The sequence below is a fragment of the Neolamprologus brichardi genome, chromosome 8 (genome assembly GCF_056152115.1).
Source record: "Neolamprologus brichardi isolate AB-2024 chromosome 8, ASM5615211v1, whole genome shotgun sequence".
Classification (NCBI taxonomy): Eukaryota; Metazoa; Chordata; class Actinopteri; order Cichliformes; family Cichlidae; genus Neolamprologus; species Neolamprologus brichardi.
Genome location: NC_142111.1, coordinates 7,776,211 through 7,798,931, shown reverse-complemented (window position 1 = coordinate 7,798,931; position 22,721 = coordinate 7,776,211). Strand labels below are relative to the sequence as shown.

Genomic DNA, 22,721 nt, shown 5'->3' with positions numbered 1-22,721 from the left:
GCTCTGAAGCAGGCAAAATGTAACAACTACCCCAGATAGTGGACACTTTTCAGCCTAATCTGAGCTACTTTTGGCACTTAGAGCTCCGTTAGATCGCTGACATATGTTTTAGGGGCCAGATGTGCCCCAAACGTCACAACATACCTGACATCTGGTCCATATAAGGATGACTTCGAGGCAGCCAGACTCAGACCCAGAGTCAGCAAAGGTCCACAGAGGCCGATAAGAGAACTGCAGATGTGGATTATTCCTCTCCGAACCTGCTCCTTTTTTCAGTTTATATTAGTTGGCATAAATGATAACCCGTCTGCGCTCAGTGTGTTTGAAACAGCTGTAATAACATATGAGAACTTGTTACTTATATCCAGCAGTACAATGCATTGCTTTAACAGGCACAGAAATCATAAGTGTGCCAATAAAGTTATCAGCGTTCTAACTGCTTAATGCTGGAATACCTTTGGGATCATACAAACAAACACACACACACACAAACATAGTAAGCATAGTATATTCTTTAGTGTGTTTAGCAGGTTTTGAAGCCACTTCAGCTGTAGCCGTGATGTCAGCCAGCATCCTCAGGTTACAGAGGTCAAGCGGGGACTCTTGGGTGTTTTTTTCAGTGTAGCGGTACACCTCATGAATATCACTGGGAGGAAGGGAAGAAGCGATGTGGACTTTTTATCTGTCTGTGCCACTCCTGAAAATATCATCTGCATCCTGGGGCTTTCTTGGCAGGATTCAAGAACAAACGAGTAGACGTCTCGGGGAGATGAATCCTTAATCCTAAACCTGCACCAACATGTACGACAACAACAACAAAAAGAAATAAAAAGACAAGCTGCTATACGTGACTTTTTTATATTTCCAAGTGTGTTTGTTTTTTCTAGCCTTTGTCTGTAGGAGAAAGTAAATAAAGCGACAGACTGGTGGTGGTCTCAATTATCTCATGTTTACTGGTATGGTCTCACATATACACACACACACCCACTCACAAGGAGAAAAGAAACAGAGAAATGGATGACACCTGTTTGTTACAGTTAGCCAGGGGTGACAAGGTTAAATGTGTGTGTGTGTGTGAGTGTGTGTGTGTGTGTGTGTGTGTGTGTGTGTGTGTGTGTGTGTGTGTGTGTGTGTGTGTGTGTGTCATGGCTGGCACCACTGGTGTGTGTGGTCCGGCAGCCCAACTATAGCAGGCAGCAGGTGGCCGCTAGTTGGCCATACAGAGCTGCTCAAAGCGACCGGTTACCTGGAGCTCAGTGCGTGGTTTTCCTGTATGCGGAGAGTTCAGCAGTGGATGTGGTGACTTAAAGGGGAAATGAAGGGAAATTGCTTTCAAAAAACTAATATCCCCTCTTCATCATTTCCCAGACGTTTTCTCCTCTCCCGGTGCATTAAATACAATTAAACTAACTACCATATTTCTCTAAAATTGCTTTCAAAATAACGCGATATGAGCGTTTTCTCCTCTCTGTCACTTCGGAGAGGAGAGGGGACGCGCCGTGCCCGCGTAATTATTTTTCGCTGTATTTTCAGCGTGGCACGAGCTGAGGATTGGAAGGGGGCGTGCGCTTGATAAACAGGGCGTGGATTTGGCAGTCACACGGAAAGGATCGCTGAGGGTTTCCTACACAGCCGCTGCCAGGGAGCCGCAGGGGCGCACAGAAGACACGGAGAGCTGTGCGGCTGATGTTTTTCAACCTGCTGAATCTGCGTTTTTATTTTGTGGATTTTTGCTCCAGTTGTTAAAGAAACTTTGTTTTGTTTGTTTGTTTTGTTTTGATGACTGCAGGATTCAGGGACAGTCACGGGGGGTGAGAGGGATAATAAGGAACATGTGGAGCTTTTGGATGCGCGGTGGGCAAGTTTTGCGCCACTTGGACATGTGGCACAAAACAGGCGCTTTTTAAGCTGCTGTCACTTTGACTTTAGTATCCAACCCCTCTGATATGGCATGTTTCCTGCGTCGTGTCCCCGTGCTCAGGATTGCGACCCATGGGATGTAGTAAATGGAGAGCTGCGTTCAACTTTGGACACCTGAAGGTGCACTCCAAGCTGCCTGTCTTCTTTACCATGATTATTCTCTTCATTTACCTCTTTTACTGCCTCAACGGTTACTGCGAATCCCTGCCCAGACCCGTGTATGACCAGCGAAGTAATCTCCAAACCAAAATTATCTTTAAAGATGGACAAGAAACGGAGCAGCTCGGCGCGTATAACGCGTCTCCGGTCTCGTTTGTCCGCGAACAGCTGTCGGACTTGACGAACAGTGACCCCCCGTCCAACAATATTTCTATAGCCAATAATTTTGGCAGCAAAAAATTCCCTCAAGCCATCATTATCGGGGTGAAGAAAGGTGGCACTCGGGCTCTCCTGGAGTTTTTGCGCATCCATCCAGACGTGCGAGCCGTGGGCGCTGAGCCGCACTTCTTCGATCGCTTCTACGAGAAGGGACTGGAATGGTACAGGTAAAGGCGTGTTTACTTTGTTTTCCTTTTTATTTTAATTTTTTATTGCAGGACTTATGAAATCTTTCTTAAAAATCACGAGTTTCCTTCCAGCAGTCCTCAAACAGCAAAATGGGCAAACGGATACTGACCTTAAAAGACTCAAGAAGTCTTTCTGTTTGTGGGGACTTCAAACTTCCGGAATATAAGTTTAAAAACACTCTTTCTCTTTCTTTACGTAATTGAGAATACCCCATTTATCCTTCGTTGATAATGTTGGTTCACGGACACATTTTCCCGAATTCGCATTTTAAAAACGCAAACATGTATTTTATGAAATATTCAAAGACATTTAAATACGACAGTGGTGTATTCATAACAGGTCATGTGCGGGAATTAAAAATCGAGCCCCTCTGTACGGGCCTGTACTATCTGTGCTCCCCTCCGGACTATATTGGATTGCTCTGTCATGGAAACTTGAACCAGATATGGCTTTTATCTTCAGTAGCTGCGGTTTTAATGCAGCTTGTCAGAGCAGTTTGATGTGGCAGGCGCCTGATTAGGCAGATGTTAAATCAAAAGAAGAAGAAGGGAAAAAAAGCTGAGCTCATTTTGTTCCTTTGGAATCTGTTTTGCCTTCAATCAGCAAAGAAATAAACATCAATAACTGGTTCAGTGGGAAGATTTTAAATTATATATATATGTCCAGGCTGAGGCCACATTTGAAATAAAGGTGATATATCCCAAGGGGACTCACATGAAAATATGTGTTTGTGTCTCTTCCTTGTTGCACTAAATATTGAAATAGAACTGCCTGGCACATGATGTAACAATAACACAACAAATTCAACACACTCCCTCCTTATTAGTGCAAATAAAGTCTCTTTTAGTCCCGGCTGTAGTGAAAGAGGAGAGGTGAGCTCTTCTAACCCCTTTCCTCACCTTTTCTCTCTTCATTAATATCTCTCAGCACCAATAAGATGCTCTGCTGATAGCTTGCAAGGATGGCAGCGTATTCAGTCCCCTGCCAATAAATTGCTGTTTATTGAGCTGACACACCGCCTGGCTAAGTGTCCATGCTGGTCCCCTGAGAGCCTTCCTCACTATCAGCCCCTGATCACACAGAGAGAGGGTGGGTTATTGTGGATGCTGGTGGTGTCGTTGATCTGATGGTGGCCCAGATTTTAAAGGACATATTTCTTTCGGTACAAGTTGCTCTTTCTACTGAATCAATGAAGCAGTTTTTTTTAATGATAGCACACTCCAGAGAAAAACATTAACATTTATATTTTTTACTGTCTTTTAACAACATAGATGGAAGTTACAGATCACGTCAAATTTGCAGAAGACGGAAAAAATCAAGAGTTAGTGTGCGGAGGAGGAAAGATGAGAGCCATTACAGAGGATCGGCAGAGTAAATGACAGTTTGATGAAGAGATGTGGAAAGGGTAGAGGTGAATGTGGAGGGGTGGAAGGAAAAAAATGAAGGGTGAAAAAACAAGAGAGAAAGATGTCGTCAATACACGACAGGTAATCAGCTGTTCGCTGGAAGGGTGCATAACTGCTGAGTGACATCAGAGATCAAAGTATGCATGCGCAAGTGTAGGCTGGCGTTTTTACCACTTAACAGTGGTACTGAAGGCGGAAGAGGCTCGGGATTTCCTGCTAAATGCACGGTGCATGCATGATAACAAAGAGAAAGATGAACGATGGGGGATGTTTGTATGTGGGAAATGCTTCTTGAGGCAGTTTCAGTTTAAGATCTGAAGATAGGTTTATCGTCAGTGATGCTGAACTTTGGGGCGATTAAAGCACAGCACAGAAGTGGACTAGTTCAATCCCATAAAACCTTTAATTAGACAATAAAAATTCCAGCGCACACCAGAGTAAGGGACACTTTTATTGGCAGCGTGCAATAAAAATCTAGAAGTGAGTGAGCTGTGCTTTTATTGCAGTTTTATCTTAACAGATTTGCTCTTCATGCCAACAGGTGTGTCTTTGAATTGTCAGGTGCTGGTCCAGCAGATTCACATACACCCAAAAATTTTAAAAGAAAGCACGTTAAATGGTTAGGTGGTAAAAGGTGGTATCTGTAAATTTAAATTTTAAATTTTTCCTGGAATCCAAAAGTTGGGCTTGAAATTAATTGTTTTATTCACCCGTCCTCTGTAGCCTCTAAATTATAATTAAATGCAAATTTCAGTTCAGATTTTTCTATTTATTTTAAATCAATTAATTGTCACTGAAGTGACAAAGATACACAGTAACCTTGATGAAAACCTCAAGCTTGCATTTTGATTTAAAGGTGAAGGTGAAACCTTTTTTGTTTGTTTTTTAATATCTTTTCCCTCTCAGATGTTACCAAAGCCATGAGATAAGTGAGGTGCAAAACTAAACTAATCAGGTGGATTAGTGCTGCCGTTGCATCTATGCTGTGTTTGCTGACTATCTTTTCAAAAATCTTCTTTCTTTAGTGTTACTGGCTGCGGTCTGTTTGCTAAGAACCTATTTTTAAATGCACATTGCTGCGTAAGAGATGTAAAAAAAAAAAAGAAAAAAAGAAAAGAAAATGTAAATGTAAATGTCACGATTTGTAAGCCATTTGCTGGTGTCAGTGATGACAAAGCAAGACCTAACAGGATTAAATGTGGAGAGATCAGTGACCTTTACATGTTCTTTATACTTTCTGTTGATAGGAAAGTGACCTTACCCCTGTTCTTTTTAACACAGATGTGATGTAAAACATCTCTGTGTTTTTTTTCTCTCTTTTCTTTTCTCCTTTGAAGATATAATGAAATGTGTGTTTTCGCTCCATCCTAATCCGCTGACAGCTCTTGTCAACACTGCGCGAATTGGACCGGTGTAATGACAGGTCAGGCATTAACGTGGACAGCTCAGGGACATATGAAGGGGCTGAGACGAATTAGGCTCCTAGCTGCAGTTAAACAAGGCCTTATCGAGCATTAGTCAACACCCCTCCCATCCAGCCACCGCCTCGCCACGTAGCACTCATCCTTGATGAGAACTGCAGTCATCCTACACCTGAGTGCAACAGGGGACACTTATTGTGCCCAAGGGCTATGTAGTCCTCTGGCTTACAGACAAGCACTGACTTATGTCTACTTTTTTTATTTTATGTGAGACAGATAGATGATCAAAGGAAATGGAAGTAGTCCAGTGACTCCAAACAAGGCTTAGATCATACATTACTTAAAACTGGAGGGAGTACATGTTATACCATAGAGTTACTCAAGTATTGGGGGGGAGGGTGGGTGAAAAAGATTGTGATTTAAACACATTGTGGAAATAATAAATAAGTAGAATCCCATATAATAGATGCTACATAATGCATCAGAACATTGCAGGATTAATGCCTCTGAATAAAGGATGATTGGTAATGCTAAGCTAAGTAGCTAAAAGTAATATTAGTAAAATTAATATTGGGTTGAAAAATTATTTTTAATTTATTTACACAACATCACGCAAAGCTGGATACAGGTTAGCTAAGTAGCTAACTAATAACTAATGGATAAATTATTGTAACTATTATATCCAGGTAAAACAAAATAGTTAAAATGATAAAATACAAGAAAAAAATAATACATAACATCTGATACAAGTTTAGTGGTACTAGAAATAAGTAAATAACTGAAAAGATAAACAATATCTAAAATTATTGGATAAACAGATGGATTGACTAACGCGTCTAAAGGTTTTTGCTAATGGTTGAAAAAGTGAGCCTAAGTCAAACTTACAAAATAAATAGCTAAACCTTCTGCCAGTCCAGGTGGTAGTAGTGCAAAAAAGTATTGTCAAATGATTTTATTTTATATTTTAAGGATATATCTTCCCAAATGTAAAAACTATTAAAAACAATGTTATGCAGAAGTACTGAGATCACTTAGCTTCTTTAGTTTTTTTCTGCAACTACACGCAACTTTATCGTAGACATAATAGCCTTCTGAAAATATTATCTACAGCATAGGTACTTTAATAATGTAACCATTTATTGACATCAGCACATTTTCCCTGTATTCTACTTTATAGTCTGTATAAAAAGTACATTTACTGTAGTATCTGGAGCTTATCTTATCCCATTATTAGCTATTTGCTAATTTGCCAACTGGTTTTATAACAGCTGTTAAATTACATTTTAATAAGTAAAAAAACGACTAGAGAAACACCCTTCAGCCATGTTTTGAGCATTGACGTTGTATAGTTTGTCCACCAGAGGGCACTTTTCAAATTCCTTGTTGGCTATTGTGTTTAGAATGCCCTAAACAACAACTAGCTGCTCTTAGCAGAGCTGGACAGAGCATAGCAGTAGTAAATAAATATTTACATATACCAAACTTTGGAAAATCTTTTTATGTTTGACGTTTCAAAGGAAATATTCACAGATATATCAGCATATCAAATACTTAAATTGCCAAATATCTGCAATTTATCTGTCTCAAAAATGCCAAATTTGTCGCACTCTATTAATATCTTCTTTTCCCTCCTTCCTTCGATTTTCCTGCTTTTCCGCCTTTTCCAAATCGAATCTATTTTTGTAATAAAAAAAAATATGAATAATTAAGTGTAATTACAGCCTAAGTACCTAGTGATTCAAATATATCAATTTGAAACAGAACCGTAGCATATGAAGCCAACAAAATCATCTGAAATTGTGCTGGAAAGTATCACTTAGTATTCTCTGACAGAGCTCTTCATTTCAAAGTGTCTTTGAGCTCAGAGAGCCATGGCCCTGTCTTCAGCTGGTAACCAAGCAAAACACATGGACATCCTTAAAGGAAGCATTTGGCAAATTGTTTCAGAAAAAATGCTTATATGTGGAAAAGCCTTGGCTTTACCATCTACTGGAAACGATTCTGTGGCTTTGTGGTGGGGAATGAGGGTTCAGACAGCCATGGTGTGCAATGAGTGAGTGTGAGCATGTGTGGGAGCTTGGATTCATTCACACTGCTTCAGCTGTATACCTGATCTCCATCCACTTTCTTCTTCTTCTTCTTCTTCTCCCCACCATTTCTTGACGCTATAAATATCTCGCAGATATAAATGTCATTTCCCCATATTGATCACCTAAAATACGTTCTTCCTATCGATTTCCTCCTCTCTGCCTTTATCACGCTGTTGCAACAGAAATGAATTAACTTCTGAATATTCCATCTTGTTGACAAGAAGCTCGTACTCCCATCCGCGGCTGACATTTATGCCCCACAGTCTGAGTGTTGATGGAGTGGATTTATTGGCTTGTTCAGGTCACTCAAACTGTGTAATGTAAAGCCACTGGACACGCTCTCACTCCTTTTAGAGCCTCGTTCTCTTTATGCCTCCTCACAGTCACTACTTTTCTTTCTCTTTCCTTATCGACTCATTTCGTTTTCTTGTTGTAAAACCAAGGGAGCGTGTTGTATAATTCAGCTGAGGGTTAGATGCGCCACCTAGACAGTAATGTCCAGCTTGTATTTCCTGTTAGGGCACCAATCACATGGGATTCTCTGGTTGAATTTCTCAGTACTCACATTCTCGGAAGCTGCGTATTACGGAGTGTTTCTTAGAGTAAACGAGGACTGGGAGGGAAAGAGACACTTTCAATAAAGAATTCAGAAAAATAGGAAATGCAAAGAAAGAAAGGCAGCTTTCCTTGGAAGACAGGGTTCAGTGCTTTGGATGTTTGAAGCTGTACAAGAATATACAAGTGGGTTCAAACCATTAACATCAGTAGCATCATCCAACATGTCTCTCAGAACTGACACACATGAGATTATTTACCTATATATAGAGAGATTTTATTATCAGAACGAGTACAAAATTCAGCTGGAAAAGCTTAAGCGCTGTAATTAAATGTGACTCAATCAAACTAGACTTGTTCTGGAGGAGGTATGGATTTTTACTTGGTCAAAAAAAGGCCTGATGTAGCCCTGTCATCAGTTTTTTGACAGCTCGTCACTGTTCGACCTTTCCCCCCGCCAGCACGCCATTTTCATCCAGTCAAATTTAATAGAAACAGATGACTGGTGAGAGATGAACAATGAAAGGATCATTGGGGAAAGCATGAAACTTCCCACATTTCAATCACAGCTACAGAAAGAGAAAGTTTGTGTTGTTCATCACTCAGACTGGTTTTTAATTCTTCTGTTTGCGGTTTTAATTCCAAACTGCTGTGCTGAGTATGGGCATTTTTAGTAAGACTCAAAGAAGAGGGGGCGTCGCTCTTGTTCTTCGGTCGCAGACTCATTGAAATCAGCCTCTCCTCGTTAAACAGACAGAGCAGACGATGCTGCAGGAGACCCGCGAGATCAGGATGACTGATGAGCTGCCACAGACGACAAAATAATAATCCTATTTCTACCTCCTTCACCTTCTTTTCATCACATCATTTGCCTTCATTTCCACCAAACGTCTTGCTTTATTTTTTCCCCCTTTACACTGTTATTAGTCTTTTTATATTAAATGAGCGTGCATGAGGAAAGATGGGGGGAGGGGGGGTAAAAATAGTGCAAGATCTGCAGACGTAGCTTACTCATAAATGAAAAAGAGGAAATGAAAGAGGTGAGAGGAGAGAAACAAAACTAACGAGTCAATAACTATATAATAATGGTAACACTCTTCATATTGTGTATATGAATATACACACACACACACACACATATATATATATATATACTTATAAATTAGATGTACGCTTTTACTTTTAAAAGGCTTTTACGTTACATTTTTTAAAAATATACATGTTACAGTAACATTACAGCACACATTTTTATTTATTTCACTTAAATAAGCACCTATTATACTTATATGCTCCACTCACTCATAGCAGCTACCCACTGCACTCATGGTGTCACAGCTTTGCTAATCTAACGTGAACGTTAATGACCGCTGCACGAACAAAAGGAGGGTAAACATACAAGACAAGCAGCTTATTATTGCTTGTTTGAGACCTTTATTTGATCATGTCGACCACACCTCTGGCCATTATCAGAAACCTACTGTTTTTTAACAACCCCAGTTTACATTGGTGGACATTACTTTAAATATACCAGAGTTAGTCATAGGCTCATTTTGATCTGTAGCTCTTGGCCATATTTATTCATATTTGAGGAACTATGGTAAGCAAATTTGAAGCTGTGTACAGTTCTGGGATATAAGTACCGTTTTATATCCCTTTAAAATGAATATTTTTAACTCCAGTACATCGCCCATGTTAATGATGCAACATTGATATTCATTTAACTGTGATTAATAAATCTTTTTTTTTTTTTTCAATTTAACATTATGTCAAAAATTCGGTACTTTTTCTAACCACAAACTGGTGAATTATGTCTACAACTTAATTTAATGTTTATATATTCATATTTGTTATTATATTTTTAATTTTATATATTTTCAATTATATATTTTTTTGTATTTATTTTAAGTTGTTTTCATTATTTTAATTTTTTTTAAATTATTTTTTTATTTTATACGTTTACGTTTAACAACCCTAATGTATAGTAATAGTTAGTAAAACAGTTTGAAATCTAAAATGTTCAAAATGCTTGTTCTAAAAAACAACAGAAAAATATTTAAAATGTCTTTATATTCTTTTATATATTCGCCATCTTCTGGGGATTTTTAGTCAGCTCCACAATCTATAAAAGCTCAGGCATTTAAATCTCCTTTTAATTCTGCTTCCTCTACAATGTTTCCTGCTTTTTATTCATAGTTAATATTAATCCACAAATCCACACCAAATTTGCCACAAATGCTCTCTCTGGAGAGGCAGGTAATTATTGACGGTGTGTGTATTTGTGTGTGGCTGCTGACCTCTCATTGGTGTCCATCTCTGTTTAATGTCTGACTGCCTGACGGGCTTGGGGGTGGGTGGGTCGTGAGAACCTGCAGCCACAGAAAAACACACCTTTCTTTGTCTGCTACAAAACCTTCCTAGAAAACTCCCCTAAACTGGAACTAACCAACTTAGAATAACTGGTTGATTGTTAGTGATGCCTGTGTGGGTTTTGAGAGGAAATTAGGTTAATTATGCCTGAAACTCTGGCAGAGAGAGCTACAGCTGAATTTGAGGACAAGCAAAACATCAAACAAGACACGGTGATGGGTGGAAATCTGGAAACCAACACCAGCTCCTGCTTCATGCACATCCAAAAGCCTTCTGTGTCCTGAATGTTTGATGTCTGGACAAATGTAGCCAAAGCTTGCAAAGAGCCTGATAGATGCTACTAATGGCAGACCGCTGCAAGGATGGTTTCCAGTTGTAAAAGCCCAGTCTCTGCCAGCAGTCATTTCCGTTTTTCAGCTTAAGACAGTGCTAACAATGAGCTGAGAAACCACAGGGATGAAGGCTGCAACTGCTCGGAAGTGGGTTTCCACGATCGTACAGTATCGAGTGTTCTTATTGGTCGGGACCTGGGGAGTTGCCAGGCAAGCAAAAGTCCATATTGAGTCAATTATAGCGTTGCTGAGGTGTGTTTGTCCCACATGTGTATGTACTCATTTAGAGGAGCTGTTTAATTAGTGGAAGCGTGTGTTCCCTGGTGCTAGTGCACGGTCAAAGGGAAGGGTAAACATTACAGCATGTACCTCTTTGTACATGTTTAATATTTAACTGTGCCGAGGGCAAACTAACAGCAAGTCAAAAGGCAATAAACAGCAATTTATCTGTTTGCTATGATGGGTCATATTTGTGGTATAAAATTTTAATTACTGTTATTATAGATTTGTCAAGCTGTAAAAATGATATACATTTTGCCGTATGGTTTTAATATATTTATATCAAATGTTTTCATTATTTTTATAGTGAACATAGTGACTAGAAATGCTCATATTCATTATTATGTCCAAAACAGGCTCATACATGAACTGTAGACGTGCACTGTTTGATTTAATTATTGTCATTCAGTCAATAGGCCAAACAGTGCACATCAGTCAAGAGCAAATAATAATATAAATATATATATACATAGTATAGATAACATAGTAATAACATAATTATAACACCAAAGTCTGCTTTTTTTGGTTGTTGTTTTATTTTGTAATTTGTGGTCTTTTTTTATACATTAGTGATTTCTACTTCCTGTCTTTGACTTCCCTCTATTGTGATTTGTTTTGTCCCACCCTCAGTTGCGTTAGTATCACCTGTGTTTAACGTACCACACCTGTTCCCGCCTCCCACTTGCTCGCTCATCTGGTTCTCATTACACTCAAATTTTCCAGCAGTTTATTTTTTTCCCTCTTGTAGCTTCTTTTGTTTTTTTCTCATGCTTCTACACAATTTGGTTCGCTCTTGCTCTTGAGTCGTGTATTTGTGTCCTCTTCCTCTGGATATTCTTTGATAAAGTAGCAAACATTCACATATGAGTAAGTGGTGTTAGGGCAGTTCATTGAGTATTTGCTTATTCCAAAGAAACTTCTCTCATGCTCACATGCATTCCCAAGTGTTGACATCTTACTGCCAGCCTAATTATACAACCGCAGCGTCCTGTGATGTCGGTGAGATCGTGACATTGTGACATCACCGGGGTTACATTCGAGAAGGGAGGAAGTGGAAGAGTCCCTCGCTTTCTCCACCCACTCTATCTGGCCGTATTCATCCTGCATTCGGGAGATGGGGAAAGGCAGGGCGGGGCCCCTTAAAGGCCCCCTGGCTAGCTGCTCGGAGATAAAGCCCCACAAGCGGGCCGCTGTGGGCCCCGGCAGGAGCACAACAGTAGATTTTCCCACTTGATAAGTCAAGCAGGGTGGGAGCAATCAGGGGAAGTGACATGCACGTGCAAACACACACACAGTTATTTAAACTCACTTGTACGGGCACAAAAAAGTAGACTCACACACCCAGACACTCATGAGGGTTTCCGTACTTTAGTGCTTTCTGTCATTACGGGCTGTTCTGTTATCAGTAAGATCTTATCACCACATCCTTTCTTCCTGATCTTCATTCTGTCTTCTTTAAGAGATTTACGAGTGTAGTATTTTCCAAAATGTTAAGCTACTCCCCCAAAAAATATAATGTGTTATAAAAAAGGCAGAAGTTCAATATAAAACACATTCATTCAGTGCAGTCGGTTTCCACCGAATGCTACAGCTTAGTGGTTTTATTGAAATTCACACACACGTTTGACAACAAAACCATGCCGAGCTTCCTCTTTCATTATCTGCTCTGATCTTTTTTCAGGGGAAACTCTGACTGCTCCTCGCTCGCTCGCTCACTCACCGCTCTCGGGCCTTGAGATGTGTCTATTAACTGTTACGCCTCTATTTTTCCCCTCAGCTAGACGCATTCTTCAGCTCTTTCCTACCGACCTACCCCAGTGATGCAAACCTCCTCGGTAAAAATACTCATCGCCACCCTGGTGCGTCAGCCAGACAGCAACCTTCAGAGCGTGTAATAGTCTGCCACACACACGCAAAAACACACACGTACACAACTGAAGGGAGTGTAACACGATCTGTGACGGATTTATGTCACACAGATATTGTGTAAGACTCTTGTGCCAACCTATAACATAGCACAGATGTCCAAGAAGCATTAAAAACACTGAATACGCGTCCAGTAAGCAGGCGTAAATTCTTATAGGTCCTAACAGAGACAGTAACTTCAGCTAGTTTTGCATTAGTTGGTAAGTGCTTTTTGACCACTTCTTACCAATACTTCATACTAAATCTATTTTAACTTAGAAGCTCATTGTCTGATTAGGGTCAGCCCGTCAATTAAGTTTTAATGCTAGGAATTCTTACATACTGCTGGGAAGTATTAACAAAATGTAATATAAAATTAAATATCACTGCCTGGAATATTTTAATGGTCTTACATTTTTAATGAACGCTGCGTAAACCCTGTAGGGTGTCGTTCTTTGAATTAAAAAAAGCCTCTTGAATTGCATTTAGACACATCTATTTTTGGCAGCCAAAGAAGAAGAAATTTAAAAACCTACGTAAAGGAGAAGATGTGCAAGATTTCTTGTATTTATACAAGGCATTGGGTACATTTAAATAAAGATAACCAGCCAAAAACATCATCCAACTAACGCAATGGCCCGACTCCAACAGACTCAAAGTGAAGCACTACTTTAGCTCCCCTTTTATTGAGTTGCTTACAGTCCCTGCTGACTTCTAATCAGCCCACAGAAACTTCTCAGCCCTGTATTTGCCGACAGTAATGACAACCCTCTCCCTCCACGCAGCAGCTTTTACAGATCTTTGAACACACGCAGGCTAACTGTATCCGTCTTCAGACGTCCCTCTGTAGTGGTTTGAGGATGTCAGTGTGTTTTAAAATCCCTTCACACATGTCAAATGCATTCATAACATTCTTACTTTGAAGGATACAGTAGAGGCCGAGGGGAAGGTTTGAAGTTGTTAGAAAAAAGGGGGATCAGGAGTGGAAGAAAGGAGGTGAGGCGAGAAAAAATGTCGGAGATAGAGGAAGGAAACACAACACATACGAGAGAGTCTGCTCGTGATGACATGTTGCATTACATGATCTCCGTGATCCCCGGTGGTCTCGCTCCGTGAAACGCAACCATCTGCCCCTGACCTTCGGGGTGGAAGAGTCCATTTCCGTGCAGCGCAGACTGGTGGGGATTAAGAGGGTCCGGGGATCTGGCCTCAGGCCCGGCAGAGCCTGTATGGATCACAGCTTTCAGAGCTCCGAACCCTGGGACCAGAGGGAAACTTCCTAAACCAGAAACACTTCCCTCATCTCCGCCATGCGCACACACATCCAACACGCGCACACAAACTAAGAACTTCATTGCTCCCAGATGTGGGTCCATCCTGTGGAGGGCATGTTCAGATGGTTACAGTGTGCACATGTGTGCGCTGTGTTTATATATGTGTGTGTAAGGAGAAGGCAGACAGAGCAAGATGGGTTGTGCACAAACAGAAATGGAAATGGCCGGGGAATGTGCTTACCACTGGAAAAGTGATAATAGGCATTCACAGTACCTTACCTTACCAAACCGCTTTTTTAAAAACAAATATGGCGTTCAGGTTGCAAAAAGTGGTAGGAATGTGCATAATCTTTGCTGGGTATTAGAAAGAAAATAGATATATCAATTTAACCTACGATTTAGTACATGGGATATTTTCCTTTTGCTTTTATAAAGGATCAAACTCTGTAGTGTTAGCTACGAGAAGTCCCGCCTTATATTCCGTAATGATCAAACTGTAGAAAAACTTTATCCTCCATTCATCAAAATCCAAAATTATTCATTTTTTTCTGATTAATCGGGGTGGCTGAAAAATACTTTTTCAGATAATCTGTTTGTCAAGTAGCCCCTGCTTCTCTCTTGCCTTTGAGGGCAGCACAAACTACTAAACTGATGTGTGCTCATTTTCTGTTGATAAATAAAAGCCCACAAGTTTGCAGCCATTTAAACAGTCTCTAATAAACCTCAGCCCACCCACACAGACCACAAGCTAAATGTGTGTGTGTGTGTGTGTGTGCGAAAGAGAGAGTGTGTGTGCCTGGATGCATTTGTATGCACAGATAAACGCACATCAGCATACTTTCGGACCAAACCGCATTCCTGCTCCAGATGCTGATGAGAGAGGTGTGATGAAAACAAACATCAGGTTGCTAGGTCGCCCTAAACTCTCTCTGGCACCATTTCACACACACACACCAGTTGTGATCAGATAAAAAGAACAAACATTTTGATTTTCATCTCATCTTCATGAGATAATGGGAGATTAGATGAGATGCCCCTGTTTTGTGCTTTCTCGCTGCTGCTTTTCTTCTCTCCATCTGTGGCTATCGCCTTTTGTTTTTTTAGACTCACAATCGCTGATCTTCTTCTTCTTCTTCTTCTTCTTCTTCTTCTTCTTCTTCTTCTTCTTCTTCTTCTTCTTCTTCTTCTTCTTCTATCTCCTCTCAGCTGTAATCCACCCTTACCGGCATCCCCTTTCCTCCCCCCACCCTGTGTTCCATCACTGTGTGGCCTAAAAATGTAAACACGACGTCAATAGAAGCCCCTCTGTTCCTCAAACAGGTTACTGTGGCTTTCATTAGCCTGACTGAAATGAAACATCCATTTAGTGCCGCAGCACACTCACGAAATAGTTCAAACATGCTGGAAACTCAGAAAAATACAAGAACAAAAAAAAGAGGGGGAGGGGGTATCGATGGTGTTAATATCAGTTTTTCCGGTGTCAGGCTGATTCCTGTGACAGTAATATTAATGGGCCAGAAAATATGATCATTAAAGGATGCGACTATATCTTCTTCTTCCACTTCTTTTGGCTGCTCCCTTTATGGGTCATCTGCGTCCATCTCACTCTATCCCTAACATCCTCTCCTCTTTCACTACAGAGTTCTTCTTCTTTTCCTCCTGCTCTTCAGCTCCATATTCAGCATCCTTCGCCCAGTATATCCACCATCCCTCCTCCAGTCATTTCCTCAGAAGTAATTATTTCTAATCTGTCCCATCCTGGTCTTCTTCAACTTCTGTCTTTCTCTCAGTGCTCCTTTCTCCAAACTATCTCACTACCATGTTGTAAACCTTCCCTGTCACTCCTGCTGCTATCCTTCTGTCACAAATCACCTACTTTTTGCTCTGTCCATTGCTTTGTGTGGTTGAGTCCAAGTATTTAAAATGATCCTCCTTCATTACTTGTACTCGTTGGATCGTCACTGTTACACCTGTCTCTCATTCACATACATGCATTCTACAAAAACACTCTGAGCTTCTCAATACTTCCCCATCAACACTCTCAAAGCAAACATCACATCTGTAGTGCTCTCTCAGCATCTTCTTAACCTAGCTTCAACAACTTTTTCCCATACTGTATGTGAGAGTGCAGTTTCCTCTGAAAGGCAGAGCTCTTAAACTTTCCTGGGATACAAACAAGCTTCTTTTTTTCTGGGACTCAGATCCATAAAAACTATATTGCCACTTATATCATGTGGTCACCAGAAATAAACTCGCGACCGACATGCTTAGAAACGTCTGAGCTATAGGTTGTAGCTTACACTACACCCTAATGAAGAGAGGACTCATGGGAACAGCATTGTGTTTTTTTCTTTTAGGTATTTGTTGTACATTTCACAATTTTGTTTTGCCTCAGCCCCCATAATCCAAGTCAGACATTTCTTATGAATGCCATAAGTTGTGTATTTGGTGTTACCCTCAGAGTTTCATGCCAGGGGACATGCCGGAGTTGGAGCCGAGTGTGTGTGTTGGATCAGAGAAAGAGGGAGAGAGAGAGAAATGGAGTCTCCATCACCACACACCAGAGCCCCAGTAAGCCCCTCACTTGCAGACCAACCACGAAGACTCCGACCCAACCGCCACCACATGCCTGCTGAGGAGGGAAGGGGGGAAGCATGGAAATTAGCTGAGGGATCTTTCACAGTTGCAACACTGGCATTCTTCTCCACTTGGATTTCTATAACACAAACTGCTGCCTGCGATTTGAATCTTCTTTGCAAACCAGTGCGTTTTGTTGTTTTTTTAGGAGAGGGAAAATTGGCAGAATATTTTTCACAACGGAGGTTATTAGATTCCATTTTGGTGTTACGGTAGCATTTGAATGAAGTAAACGATACGAGACAAATAGGTTTTCCTTTCCCTCCCATTTCCCCCCGATTTATATACAATCTGTTCTGGCAGGTTATGGAGACTCTCAGTCAAACACAGGCTTCGGTCAGGGTTTGTTGAACTTTTTGAGGTATGTCCTCTCAGTCTGAGTCATCTAAGTAGGGGTAAAGATCAAGAGGAAGAGGGCAGCCCGTTTTTTTTTTAAAGCCAAAGTGTGCCTAGAATACCTCAAGTACTGATAATAACAAGCAGAGAGCCAAAAGCAATAACAGGATTGGACCAGTAGACATGGTGAGCCCTATTATAGGATACCTTTGGGCTGTATGCAGTCCGCAAGTATAACTGCTGCAGTAGTATAATTGAAATGTAGAAATGCAGTTACACCACCACAGCCCAAATAGTCCATAAATTAAATAACAATCCCAGTTTATCGTTTGGATCTTATTTTTGTTAGTTATTACTTTGCTTGAGTTTGTTAGCATGGATTGATCGATAAAATAAAAGGAATCTGTCCAAATCCAGCTCCCAGTAATTTGTGAAAGACTTGCATAACATCAGTCTGTTAGGCATATTGGTGCAAAGGTAATGAACCAAAAAGCCATTTGCACCAACACAAATTATTTTATTTTAGGCCACAAGGTGGTCATATCATGTCAGTTTTAACCCTGTAACATTAAATTTAGCCATAAAATTTAGTTTATTGAACATTCTAAAAAAAACTTAAAACAAAAATTAATCAAATATTAATTTCCATATATTGGTTTTAATTTGTATCATATTTGCAACATCTTATGCAATTGATTTAGATTTTTTTAAAGTCATAAATTCATGCATCAAATATGAGATACTTGGTGATGGAGGGTTAAAATGTTACTTTAAGCTTCCTGCAAAGACAAATATTAGACATTAAAGTTAGAGGATTTAGTAAAGGTTATTCCACCAATGCCCCAAGCCTCATCAGTTGACTGGCCGGGGGTTAAGGTTACTTTTTCATTCGTACCTCGTTCTACACAATCTACATTTGCAAAGTCGACTTTCTTTGACTGCGTTCAGGCGTGGTTGAGTTTTCTGTGCCACTGCCTGCTTGGAGGTGAGGTGGGCTCTGGCATGGTTCAGCTGTATTGGCATACAGATGTTGTGTGATTGCTGACTGGGCCTAAATTACAACTAAAAATCAGCATGACACGGTGCATGAGGACAGTGTGTTGCCGTGCCTAGACGCTGCCGAAATAAGTCACAAAGTAAGTCTAATCATAAGTTTTTGTTCTACTGAAGCATCCTTCTTTAAAATAAACTGTCACGTCATAAAGATGTGGCAGCAATGGCGAGCAGGAGGTCAGTCCACTCGGGCAGGGATAATGGAAATAGAGAGCAAAGAGGAGTGGACTGAAATGTGGGGAGCAAAAGAGACAAACTGAAGCATACTTCATAATGTACTTCAATGTCAAAGAGTGGGCATGGTGCAAAGTTACTGTGACTTTCATTTTGTTGCCTCTTGACAGTAACTTCTTCATCATATTGCAAGTGATGAAAAACAAAAAACGCATGCCATTTCTACCCTCGGGTTAAACTGTGAGCTGACGTTTTAAATTTCACAGCGGTGCAAATTACTTTCAAACAATATTTCATATTACATATTTTGACTGGCTTTGACTATAAAGCCTAAATATGCATGAAACCAACAGCAGAGTCATATTGGAGCTTTTGTAGATTATCTAAACCCTTAAAGTGTGTGTTTGTCCAAATAACTTGACTATGTGAGCAATAGACGATTTTCTGGAAAAAACATTTAGCCATTGCAGAAAAGGCACACATGTAAATAATAAAAAATTAATGACAGTTGAATTCCATTTAGCAGCTTCAGTTTCGGGGCCCTGGTACCGGTGCGATACTCTTTCTGCTGTCCTGTCTCGGCTTGCTGAGAAAAGCCACGACAGAGCGCTGTCAGTAATTAGTAACACCTGTGGTTTCCTAATGTGACAGGTCAAAGTGTCTGCTGTTGAAAAATGCCCGCTTGGCGAGTGAATGCAGTGTTTTTGATTAGCAAAGATGGCCAAACTGCAAAAATAACATTTTACTCAAGTAGTAATCTAAACTAAATTTCTGGAGGAACTGCCTCGTGATTGCTGAAAGCTTTTGTAGTTAGCATGCAGCTGTTTTAGTCGACAGCAGCCGGTAGACCGACAGCTGGAAGTGTGTTTGCAATTCAAAGCAAGCAGTACGAGATAGTGAAAGTTAGCTAGGTAACAGTTAGCTGCTATACTTTTGATTTCCAGGTGTCAATGAGAGCAGTGCTGTAAGAAATGCTAGTGGTATTACAGCAGTGTGGCTATTACTTCAGGCCAGCCGGACATTCTCCCATCATCGAGGAACACAGGAGCAAGAGCAGCGGTTATGAGCTTGTTTAGAAGGAGGCCGCGGATGAGATGAGGAAATTACTTTTCTGAGGTCAGCATAGCCTCGTGGTTTTCCTACAGTAGCCGTTCAGTAGCTCTCTCCCAGACTAAACTCACATGGTCACTCCATCAGTGCCAGCAGCTAATGCCATGTTTATCTCTCTCTAATCACCGATTTATCCCTCTAATTACAAACCGAAATCAAAAAGCCTCGAAGGCAAGTGAGGCATCGTCAATGGAATGTGCTGGAAATATTAAGGGAATGTATCATTTCTCTAATATGTACTCTTAATATGTGAGCTCTCAGTAACTACAGTGTAGTGGGGTTTTTTGTTAAATGGCTTTTTCTCTCTTTCATCCAGGAACCTGATGCCTCGTACTCTGGAAGGCCAGATAACCATGGAGAAAACCCCGAGCTACTTCATCACCAAAGAAGCTCCTCGGCGCGTCTTCTCCATGAGCCGCCACACCAGGCTTATCGTGGTGGTTCGGGACCCTGTGACGCGCGCTGTTTCCGATTACACGCAGACTCTGTCCAAATCTCCCGGGCTTCCATCCTTTCAGAACCTGGCTTTTCGTAACGCCACCACAGGCCTCATCGACACGTCTTGGAGCGCCGTACGCATCGGCATCTACGCCAAGCACCTAGAGAACTGGTTGCGCTACTTTCCAATGTCGCGCTTCCTGTTTGTCAGCGGCGAACGCCTTGTAACAGACCCGGCGGGTGAAATGGGTCGGGTCCAGGACTTCCTAGGGCTCAAGCGCGTGGTCACAGATAAGCACTTCTACTTCAACCAGACCAAAGGTTTCCCCTGCCTAAAGAAGCCTGAGGGGAGCAGCAGGCCTCGCTGCCTGGGGAAGTCAAAGGGGAGGCCCCATCCACAGATACCCTCTGAAGTCCTACTCAGGCTCAGAGACTTCTACAGACCTTTTAATCTTAAATTTTACCAAATGACTGGCCACGACTTTGGCTGGGACCAAATGGCAACTCACCAAAGCTCTTAAAAACTGCCAGTTTTATTCACCAACAGTTAAACACAGGCAGGGATACTGTGTGTTCTTTGTCGCCAAAGGTTCTACTCTGTATAACTTGCCTTTTGTTTTTCATTTATTAAGGTATGATAGCTGAATGCCAATGCACAAAGGAGCCTTCACCTGGCTTTATAACTACCATGCTAACAACGTTTAGAAAAACTTCAATCTGTTGAAGCACTTGAGCAAGCATTTTCGACAAAGTCTTGTGTAAATGGCTTGTTTTGTGCTCATACAGACAAGCAGAAGGCAAACTAAAGCATAATGCCTATTTACTTAAATCAAGTTAAGCTGCCATTGCTATCCAAAATGCTGACAATGGCAGACGTTCACAAAGTTAAACCAAAAAGAAAAAGAGATTCGATGGGTGAACAAAGCCATGAGAAACCAAACGACAGTAACTGATACACAATGGTGCAATCACAATAAATGGAAATGGGTTGAGACACAAGTTGATCATTCAGAAATAGTTACACTAAATCAACATAAATAACAGTTCAACTCTGGTTATATACACTTACAAAAAGTCTAACGTTTGTTTTATGGACTATCATTTCATTTTTTTAAATACAAGATGTAGCAAAGATGATATAGCTGGTTCTGATGAAAAAAGGTTAGAGAGGGAAACCAGCCATGGTCAACTACATCCTGTAAATTTGCAGTTATTTATGTCATTAATGCAATAAGTGCATTGTTAAAGACTGGAGAGGAACATTTACAGCCAGTAAACCGGTGACTGTTTTTCCACTTTGTTTGATTAACACTTACCCTGTCACATGGTACAGTACTTACATGTATTTCTAAAAGTCTAATTTATAAGGTGGCACAGTGTTGTTGAGATGTTTTCTCTGAAACTTTTGTATTTGAAATTCTGCTGGAAATTCAGACTAAATATTTTGTTCTGAAACAAGCATTTGGGTCATTTTTTGCAATTTATTTCTGAGAAGTATTCGGATCAAACTCATGGAATTTATTCCAGACAGGCTGAGTTTGCTGCTGCCAAGACTACAACATACATCTGCGGGGCAGATGATTTGCTGGTTCCTGGAAAAGATGTACGAGACTCGTGATGACTAGAAAAGAACGCGCAATTAATCTGTGTTGTGTTATTGCAAGAGATGATGTAGGAATGACCCCATTCCTTTACATGATATGAAATTGTATAGACTTTTTGTTTAATATTTCATCCTGAAAGAATAAGCAGCTTTAAAATGAGATTGGCACTTCAGCAGTCATGATCTCACACCACAGCTAGCCTCTGTTCCACATCCATCACATCTACTGTAAAGTACTACGCAAAAAGTCACCTATTTCCATGGTGCAGCTGTTTATTGAAATATATGAATACATAAATTGGAATATAGTATCCAGGCAGACATCTATCCATTTTGTTGTGCCTATTCAAACAAAAATAGATTATACAAGGCAAAAACAGTATGATCATCTTTATTCTTCAACACAGTTTGATCTCTCTTTGGAAATATTTTTTTGTCGTTTCTTAAAGTAGTCTTTAGGAATCATTCTCCGGGCTTCTTGAAGGACATTTAAAGCTTTTCTTTGGATGTCGGCGGCCTTTTGTTTTGTTCTCCATCTAGATGATCCCACATTGCTGAAGTTCAAGCTCTGGTGAGGCCAATCTGTTAGGGTTGTTCCTGTCCTTGAATAAAGACTACAGAGTGAAAAGGTAATGTCATGTCTAATTAGTGAGGTTTAAATGTGCTGGTGGGCTAAATTTGTTAAATTTAGAAAAAGCCTACTAATCAAGCCAGTTTTCAGTCTAAACTGTGCTTATCTTTAGTAACAGATATATGCGTGCAACTATGCAAAAGCTTCTCAAATCACATTTGAAAAAGGTTTGGTTTTATGGAAATAAGCATTCGTTTTGGAGATCAGAAAAGAGATCACATACGATGAAACGTAATCACAGAGTCATCACCATCGCCTTCTTTCGACTGCTTCCTTCAAGGGTCGCCACAGCAAATCATCTGCCTCCATCAAACCCTATCTCTACCAAACCCTACTCTGTCACATCAACCCTCTGCATCACTGTAGTCCTCCTCTTCTTTTCCTCCTACCCGGCAGCTCCATATTCAACATCCTTTGTCCAGTATAGCCAGTTTTCCTCCTCTGCATATGTTCAAACCATCTTACTGCTCAGCCTGAATTATCTCTCCTAGATAAATTAATTTCTAATCCTGTCCATTCTGATCATTTCCAATTAAAATCTTATTAACTTTTCAGCTTGGCCACCTTCAGCTCAGCCAATCCCACTGTACTTCATAGCAGGTCTAACCACCTCCTTGTAAACT

At 40.5% G+C, this 22,721-nt stretch overlaps 1 protein-coding gene across 1 annotated transcript; it reads left to right on the top strand.

Moving 5' to 3' along the window:
- Window positions 1-1,645: 1,645 nt before the first annotated feature.
- Window positions 1,646-21,284, top strand: si:dkey-121b10.7 (heparan sulfate glucosamine 3-O-sulfotransferase 6). Its single transcript, XM_006800921.3, has 2 exons — window positions 1,646-2,465; window positions 19,743-21,284. Exons 1-2 carry the CDS (start codon window positions 1,993-1,995, stop codon window positions 20,383-20,385), a joined length of 1,116 nt encoding a protein of 371 aa, XP_006800984.1. The 5' UTR covers window positions 1,646-1,992; the 3' UTR covers window positions 20,386-21,284.
- The last annotated feature ends 1,437 nt before the right edge of the window (window positions 21,285-22,721 follow it).